This window comes from Hypanus sabinus, chromosome 4 (assembly GCF_030144855.1).
Source record: "Hypanus sabinus isolate sHypSab1 chromosome 4, sHypSab1.hap1, whole genome shotgun sequence".
NCBI lineage: Eukaryota > Metazoa > Chordata > Chondrichthyes > Myliobatiformes > Dasyatidae > Hypanus > Hypanus sabinus.
This window is the reverse complement of record NC_082709.1, coordinates 70,673,984-70,683,640: the sequence shown is the minus strand read 5'-3', so window position 1 is coordinate 70,683,640 and position 9,657 is coordinate 70,673,984. Positions and strand designations below refer to the sequence as shown.

The 9,657-nt window shown below is 43.5% G+C and overlaps 1 protein-coding gene across 9 annotated transcripts in view; it reads right to left on the bottom strand.

Moving 5' to 3' along the window:
* The window catches only part of LOC132392867 (receptor tyrosine-protein kinase erbB-4-like), a 942,732-nt gene that overhangs the window by 377,781 nt on the left and 555,294 nt on the right, over positions 1-9,657 (bottom strand). For all 9 annotated transcript variants that reach the window (XR_009511679.1, XM_059967363.1, XM_059967364.1 and 6 more), the window contains exon 4: positions 3,213-3,347. Coding sequence is in view for 8 of the 9 variants with exons in the window: in XM_059967363.1 (XP_059823346.1) it covers positions 3,213-3,347 (135 nt within the window). In the remaining variant the exon portion in view is untranslated. The remainder of the gene's footprint in view (positions 1-3,212; positions 3,348-9,657) is intronic.

The following is a 9,657-nucleotide window of genomic DNA, read 5'->3' as shown; positions in this document are numbered from 1 at the left end:
GGAAGAGAGAACTTAGATCTCAATACTGAACTGCAGTGTAAGGCCCTTCTGCTATCAAACACTGAGAGGCTAAGCCCTGTGTAAAAGCCCCTCATACACATGGTTTGTATCATGCCTGAATTGCAAAGGTGCTCTGTGCACAGAACGAACTCACACCACAAACACACAAGCTGAAAAACATTATGAATGTAAAGAAAGCCCCACTCTCTGCACTTCTTGTATATATTCAATGGATAATGTTCATTTATCAAATTTAAAACGAATTCTAGAAGATGAGTGAAATATTCCAAGGTGCAGGAGTACGTGCTGAGGGCAGATTGAAGCTTGCTGCAGCCTTGCTGCAAAGACTTGGCAGGGAAGGACCACAGTCTAAGGACACTGAAGGATGAGCCCTGTCTAACAACTCCAGATATCACGTAGATGATTAGTTAAAAAAGAAGTGTGAGCGAATTTCCGTCAAGATGGCGCCCGTGTACAGCAGACCTTCGGTTGACATCTTCTGGATGGATTATGAAACCATATATTTCACTTCTTTTATGTCCTTTATGTTTGTTTGTTTTTTGTCTTGAATGTGATTCTGGAACTGCTGGAGCCTGTAATTTGCAGTTTAGAGATCATTTGCGTGTTTCAGCGCTCTGCAGCCTCCGAGAGGATTCCAGGAGACAGAGGCGAGAAGACTGCAGGATGGGCCATGAGCCAACGTTTGACTCCATTTCGCTGATTGAAGTATCCATTGTTCAGCAATTAATGTGACGAGGGATATTAAAACATTGAGGGGAATGTGAAAGGTAAGTGTCGGCTGCCTATCTTTTGATTGCTGGTGGGATCGTTCTGCTGCCGGAAAGGGGAGACTGCCTTTTGATTACTGGTGGGATTGCTGTGCTACAGAGAGGGGAGACTGCCTTTTGATCGCTGGGAGATTGTTCTCCTACCAGAGAGGGGAGACTGCCAGTTAATCACTGGGGGGTGAGGTCGCTCTTCTGCCATGGAAGATAGACTGCTTTTTGATCACTGGTGGGTAAGGCTGCTGCTGTGCCTGGAAAATGTAACCCAGGTTTTCTGTGTTTTGGATATGGACTTGGACTATAGACTATTTTCCCCAGTCTTATTTTTTTTATATTCTGTGTTTCTCCCCTGATCTTTCTCACTTTTTTGTGTGTGGGAGAGGGCAATTTGATGGTTGATGTGCCTGTTCTGTTTTTGTTGGGTATTTTTGTGTGGGGAGGAGAGATTTGGGGGTTGTTGATCGTCCTGCCGTCCTTCTCTTTCTCAGTTTTGTGGCTATCTGATGAAGAAGAATTTCAGAGGTGTATATTTTGTTAATAAATTAACCTTTGAACCTTTGAGGCTGATGTGTTAAGAAAGAATGTATTGAATTAATTTGTAAAATAAAAGTTGAGAAAGATACATCGAGATTATAGTCCCTGGATAGATTAGACGTAAAGTATATTTTTGGAAAAACAGATTTCAAGAAGGCACAAGTAATGGGACCGCTTTGCTAGGAAGACTGGGAAGAGATTCAATGGTAGTTTTCGAGCTTTGCCCCAGACAGCTACATGAAACTAGAAATGCAAAAGACAGCAGATGATGGAATCAGGGGTAACAAACAAACTGCTGGAGGGACAGGCAGCACCTGTGGAGGAAATCGACAGTCAATTCTTCTGGTTGAGACCCTTCATCTGGGCTTCAGCATTTTGTTTGTTGCTCTTAACATGGAATTCTATTCTGTCTGAGCTGTTCCCAGAGGCACCCACTCCGACAAATATCAGCTGTTGCCCGGAAACAGTTATGGCTTCATCCTCAGGTATGACTGGAACTCTGCAACATGCTGGCTCACTCTTAAGATTGTGACAACATGCTAAGGGATGTGCTGAAGCTGAGCACAAGAACTGTAAGAGCTCTGTGTGCCCTGTGCATGTGAAGTGACAAGAAAGTATGTTAAATCCCCTTGAATCGCAGTGATCAAAGATGATAGTTGATGATGTGTTAATGTTAAGTAAGGGGAAGAACATGACTTGTAATGAAAATATGTCAAATATTTAAATATATATATACTTTATATGCATATATATGTTTATTTTTTTAATAAATTATTTGTTTGAAATTCTTTAATATCTACAAGACATTAGATCACCATTATGGAACCTAAAACATAAAACAACATAGAATCAAGCACCTTCACACACAATGTATTGCACCAAACATAATGCTGAGTTGAACTCCACCCCTCTTGCCTACACTGTACATGAGCCTTATCCCCACCCCCCATTGCCTGCATATTCATACGATTATCTTTCAGCCTCATTAATGTTACTATTGTACCTTAGCAGCCCATTACAGCCACGTATCACTCTCTGAGTCAAAAGCAACACATGCCTCACATTTTTGCTTTAAACCTCTCCACCATCACCTCTCACACTTAGTATTTCCACTCTGGGACGAAGATCATTTCAAGGGCACACAGAGACAGGGAATTCAAGACCAGTGCTGATAACGGTATCCCCATTCCAGGACTGAGACACAACTGATGCATCATCTCAGACAGGACTGCTAACTGTACTTTGCAAGCTCATAACTATGTTACAAGCACCTACCACTAACTTGCAAGGAGCCCCACACATCAATTCAAGAACATGACATCAGTCTATGAACATAGCACATGCCAGTATCTCTAAGCATTTTCCCAAGACATCGTGCAGAGTTGAGTATTAAATTCACAATTACACTATTAATGCCAGTCACTCTATTTTTACTCACCAATCAGAAGTGAAATGTCTGATGTTGTTTCCGGATTTGCACATCACCACAGAGTTGTTGACTGGTGATGCTATCCAACCCCACTGTTTCACAGCAGCTAACAATAATGCCAAGTAGACTTACTGGATCAAAAAGCTGAGCTGTCTAAATAAACCAGCAACCTCATCAATCACTCACATTATTGGAGACATATGTGCTGAATCCCCTACCAGAGAAGTGCTGGAGCTGGTTTCCTGGTGTGTACACCCTGTAGAGGATTAACTCCCTAAAAGGTAATCCAGGGAGTATGGGAATCATAGGAAGCAAGCTGGGTAATCGTAGGCCCTGAACTTAAACTGACATACATGCTGAAGCTGATAATGTTACTCTATAGGCATAGGATATGAGTGAAAGGGGAAAAAACACTCAGTGATATAATTCTTTCCAACAAAAAGGTAAAGAGGTGTGGAACTTACATGTTGCAGTAGTATTGCTGGGAACAATTATAATGTCGGCACTGCGAGGGTCGCGCACGATGTCTTGCCAATGAATGGTGTTGACGTAGCATAGAAACTTGTTCTGGTCAATGTAGATGCCTCCATTCAGGATTTCTGTAATATCAAACACAAGTTTGAAGTTACTCCAAAGTGATCTCCATCATTGCTATAGCAACTTACTCCAGGCAGAAAGAACATTTTACAATCCCCAAGATCAGTCCAGACTCTCTTCATTTCCCTAAGAGTTGGCCTCCACCATACTGAACTTGGCAGAGGCCTCTGGGCACCTGATCCAGTATATCCATCAAGTTTGTTGTCAAAGGTATAAATGTCATGAAAAATAACCTCTTGCAGCAGCAGCACAGTACACTACAAACCTGACAAACATAAATTAACATAAATTATACATGACTTATATGACAAAATAAACATAACGACACTATTGCAAGTTGTGAAAGAGTTGTATCACTGTGATACAACAGCTCCCTTGATCTTTAGTGAAGTGTCCCTGGAGTCTTTTGAGTGAAGTAAAGGATTTAAACTGCACCTTTAACTTATTCTGAATGCTTCAACATAGCCTGTACTTTAAGGGTAGCTAAGTAAAACAATGAGGCTACTGATTTACAGTCTAAGATATAAATGTAGGAGCGGGAATCTCCCCTGCCCCATGACTTTTATATTGCTGCAAGTGGAACCCTTGATGTACAATTGGCACTCGAGTGATAAGGAAATTCTTGTTCCCATAGCAACAGATTCTGGCTGGGATAACATGTATAAGAAGCATACAAACTATGCTGACCTGTTGAGCTCACTCACATTCAACAAACTAACACTATTTCCCTCTCAGTAATGTTTCAGAGAAAGGGATATACTTCCACTAATCCTGCATGATGAACAACTGTCAGGGGACATTGGGCTTCCTGTGAGCAGTATGGCTGCAATCAGTCAGAAGACTGGTGGGTGAGATGCTGCTGTTTCAAAAATGTTCTCTCAAGGTACAATTTAAAAACTGTCCCTCCCTTTGCATTGTCTCATTTCTTCTCTGAAGGCAGTGGCGATCTTTATCCAAGTGTGGATTCTTGCACTGGAGTGGTTGGGATACGTTTTAATTCGTTTCTCAGGGTCTGGGCTTGGCTGTGTGGCCAGCATTTATTGTCCACCCCCTTGACCACCCTTGGTCAGGGTAGTCACTAGCTCAGCAAACAACATGCTGGAGATACTCAGCCAGCCAATCAGCATCTGTGGAGGGGGCGAGGAATTGTCAAAGTTTCAGGTCGAAACCCTGCCTCAGGACTGATTCCAGCACCAGCAGTCTCTTGTCGCTCCATGGTTTCCAAGCTATTTCAGAAGGCATTTAAAGAGTGAACTGCAACCCTGGGTCTGGAACCAACATGAATAACTTCACTCACCTCAACACTGAACTGATTCCACTCATTTCAAGGACTCGACAACTCATGTTCTCAGTATTATTTATTTACTATTTATTATTATTATTTTATTTGCATAGTTTATCATCTTTTGCACAATGATTTCTTGTTTGTCTTTGTGTGCGGTTTTCATTGATTCTATTGTATTTCTGTGTTGTACAATGAATGCCTGTATGAAAATGAATCTCAGTGTAGTACATGGTGACAATAAATTGATAATACAATCACTTTGAACTTTGAGTCATGTGGGGACCAGGATCAGTAAGGGCAGCAGATCTCCTCTCGTGGAGGGCATTAGCGAACAAGGTAGGTTTTTATGACAATCGTGTAGTTCTGTGGTTCAATAAACCCTGTCTGAAGATTCATGGATCTGTACTTGCGACAACAAATCTGACCTCCACCCCTGAACTGGAAATCTCACATCATGTTTATACAATGTTTCCTCATTTTTATGACATAAAAGGCCATTCATCCAATCAGGTCTTCGTCAATTCATGATGAAATCCCTTCAGTCCCTTTCCCCCACTTTTCCTGTAACCCATTCTCTCTCACGTCCCCTATGCTTATAACGAATGTGGTGTCTTCAGTGGAGAGTGAGATCACGGCGTAGCTTCGGCAATGATGCAGCTGGGTGCTGTTACGTATGTGCAGCGCAAGGACGTTGTCAGAATAGTATGATTATTCTGAGACAAAGAAACATTCACACTTGAAAGCCCAAACAAAGGAGAGTGCCTCCCCCGCCTATCAGACTCAATCGATTTACCGCACAATCAACCAGTTATATGCACACTTGACATGTTCTTGCAACCAATTGGAAACACTTAATCACTTAAGAGGAAGGAAGTAAGTGGGGTAAACTGAGAAAAACCAATCCTGCTTGGTACCCGTTTACTAGCTGGTGCGCCCCTGTGAACCACCGCTGGGGACAGCTTACCTCTCTGTGCCTTCTTGGTAAGCTTATGATTGGGGCACTGGGCTGTGGATCTCCACTAGATGAAGCCTCCATTGGTAATCTGCTAGCATGTCAGCCACCACACTTCTTATTGATTTATTTAGAGACAGCATGGAACAGACCCTTCCGGCCCAATGAACTACATCGCCCAGCAACTCAACTGTCTATGCTGCAAGGACGTGGCAGTGGAACGAACCCAAGTGCTGAACACGGGCGCAGAGGCCAAGTCGACAGGCACTACTGTTGTAGCGAGTGTGGAATGGATGCTGGGGAGTCTTGGTTTTAGTAGAGAATTCAGGAACGATGCTAGACTTAGAACTGATAGTCCTAAGAATCATAGACCGAGGTTACGCATACACAAGTCAACCAACAAACTGGCACCTTCTACTTGTGGTCACAAGATTACTGTATACTGTATACTGTATTGGCTGATGGAAAGCAGGTGTTTGTAGTTATTGGAACCTGGGAATGATTGGGAACTAAACAAGGTGATTAAGGCCCAATTTCTGAGGAAGATAGCCAGGTGCCAGAACGGACCATGACAATCTAACCTTAAACTAATCATAGGACACTTTACAATGGCCAATTAACCTTCCAATCAGTACATTGTGGGAGGAACTGGAGCAATCCAGAAATATACTTCATGGTGTAAAGGTAGGCAGATGTCCATATCCATTGTTGCATTCTGGGTAATATCTGTTGGATACCTCGTCTCTCCCATTAAGCCAGCAAAGGCTTATGATCTGTGTGGGATTTTAAATGGACACCCACATAGGTCCAAATGGAAGCTCTTGATGCCAAACATAATGGCTAGGCCTTCTCGGTTGAGCTGAGGATTTTCGTCTCAGCCTGAGACATTGTTCTGGAAGCAAAAGCCATACAAAGAAGCATCACATTTCATCAGTATAGAATCAGAATCACTGGTATATGTTGTGAAATTTGTTGCCTGTATTGTAGTACAGTGCAAAACATCATAAAACACTATAAATTACAATAAGAACTATCATTTTAAAAATTAAATAAGTAGTGAAAAAAGAGAGGGGAAAATAGTAAGGTAGTTTACATGGGCTTATTGTCCATTCAAAAATCTGATGGCAGAGGACACTTAGTGGGTCTTGAAAAACTGTAGCTGGCAGTTCTCCTTAAACTTGAACTCGGCCACCAGACCACAGTATTGATCAATGCACTGGTGTGGAAAACTAACTGGTGTTTCTGTTAATAGAGAATTCAATGCAGGCTTTCCTCCCAAAACAGTTGATGAAGGGCAGGACCAATGTCATCCTTTTAATCTAATTTCTGCCCAGCAAATTAGGCTGTTGGCCTTCCCAAGCTACATGCACCAGTAAATGAAACAGATCCTCCCAGTGAACCACTTCTGCCATCAAGGCACCACACACATCCAGCGTTTGACAGTCGTAATTTTGTAATCTGACCTAAGGATACTTCGCTTGGCAAGCTGACAACTGATCCAGTACCCAGTTCAAATTTCAAGGGCTGGCTGAGTGTAGCCAAGTAAGGAGGCTGCTTTCGGTGGTTCCAGTCATTGGTTTGGAAAATAGCGTCCACTCCTTTGCTCCAGCCGTCACCTTGATGGTTGAATTGTGCCGTTTTCCCACAGTGCATTGCTTCACAAACCACACCTCCTCGAAGTGGCCTACCTTCTGACAGAACTGGTGGACTATCTTTTGATGATTGCATTGGGCCTGTGTTGGTATCTCTGTGGGGCCTTACATTATGTTGACTGTGTGGGCTTCAGGTCGGTATCCTTCGGCAAATAGGGATGTTTTTGGGAGGGGGCTTTTGCTCCAGTACTGCCTGAATCAGTGGTGACAGAGGTTGACTGAATCTGTGTTAGGCCTTTCTTGAATGCCTCCCGGTATCATCCTTTGTTCCAGAACAAATTATGCTTTTCTGACAGGAGATTCGCCTGCGTCCTCTCATCATGGACCCCAGCAATCAATGCTCTCTCTGTCTCTCGCTGCCTCCCCCCCCCACACCCCCGATCCTTCCTAACCTGCTGAGTGCTTCCAACATAGTTTTTTTTCAGTTTTTCAGAACCTGCAGGGATTTTTTTTTGTATGTTTTTCAGCTTATTCTGAATAGTTGCTCTGAGGAGAGCTTTGTTCAGTAGAGAAAGGTACAAGGAAAACGAAAATGAGGCAAGTGAGTCCTGAGTCAAAGACTGGTGGTTGAAAGCTTCAACATCGAAGGTGGATGATAAAAATCAGGGGAACGTAGCACAGTTATCAGTGAACTATCAGCAGCAGAAACATAGTACTTAGCAGGACTTTTCCCTTCCTAACTCAACACCTCCTAGGAGTTGACCTACAGCATCTACAATTGGCGTTCATGCCATCAGGCTGGAGGGAACCCAGATGGAATTTAAAAAGGAATTGCTATTAAAATGGCTGGCCTCCAGGAAATCCTCCCTGCTGTGGATAGAGCGAAGGTGCTCAACAAAGCGGTCCCATAATCTATGTCAGGATGATTGCAAGAACATCTATTTCTCTAATTTCTGGTAATACTTTCCCCTCCCCTTCCCTGTTCTTCCATTCCCCATTCTGGTCCCCACTTACCTCTTCTCTTCACCTGGTGCCCCTCCTCCTTCCCTTTTCCCCACCATTCACTCTCCTCTCCTATCAGAGTCCTTCTTCTTCAGCTGTTTTCCTTCACCTATCAGCTCCCAACTTCTTACTTCATCCTCCTTCCCCACCACCTTATCCTGGCTTCTTCACACTTTCATTTCAGCCCTGGTGAACAGCCTTGACTCAAAACGTCGACTGTTTAGTAATTTGCAGAGATTTTGCCAGACCAGATGAGATCCCCCATCGTTTTCTCTGTGTTACTCTGATTGTTGATGTTATTGGCTCTTCATCTCAGCCCTAAGATGAAGGGCAGGACATTTTCAAGGTGGCATCAAAGGGCAGCTCTTCTTCAGTTGCTTTACCTGGTGACGTCTGCTCATCGTGTGAGGAGGAGTGAGGCACCACCACTGAACAGCTCCCACCATCATCTGCCCTGGAGAATGCCATGCAGTAGATGTGGGGCTGGGCCACACACTGACTCTCAATTAATCCCCCCAACTGTGTTAATCACGTGCTGACCCTCACCTCAGAGCTGCATCCCACCAGCTCAAGACCTGCCTCAACCTACCACCCATGTCCTCACCCTCACCTTCTTCCCTGTCCCTCCCCTGACTCTCACTAACCCTCAGGTCTCCCCACTCCTTACTCTCCTGCCAACCCCCCTCCCCATCTACTCACATCCCTCCCACACCCTTTTTCTCTCTGCTGTTAAGCGAGATTCCTGACTGACTGCAAATAGGGTCGACTTATTCCACAAGTATCTAGAGACCTGGCCTAATAATCCAAAGATACGAGTTTAGCTTACACTGAAGTCGGGGAATTGAAACTGAGTTAATTAAATAAACAATGAAATAAAAGGCTAATATTGTTTTGATTATCAAGGGATGAAGGATTAGTTCAGGAAAGTGGTTCTAAGGTAAAAGAGCAGCAATTAAGCCATTGAGTGTGGGAGCAGGCAAGAGTGACGAACTGGCTTCCTCTCCCTAACATTTCTTTCTAATGTCAGTGAATGAAACAAAAGGATTACTGGAGAAACTCAACAGGCTCTAATTCTTTTAAAGAAGAAATCTATCTTCTTCACTCCAGTTGATGTGTGACTGTAGACCCACACCGCAGTGTGGATACCTTTAACTACACTCACTTCATTAAACAGTGGTGACACTCACATCCTGCACGTTAACAAAGTGTACATTCCACCTTACCTCAACGCCATGGCTGGATTCAGATCTGCAACGACTGGATCGTCAGCTGTCATCAGCTGAGAGAACCCCCATTCCCACCAAGTCATACAAGTGGAACAATTTCCCAGGTTCACTGCTGAGCCTGGTGTAAAGAATCAGAGGTCCTCAGCCACTGCAGATAGTTTCTACACTTTGTGGAAATTCCATCAGACCTCTCCTATTATCTGAGAGATTACAGCCTCAGTTCCTGTATCTGTGTTCCTCAGTTAACTCTGCATG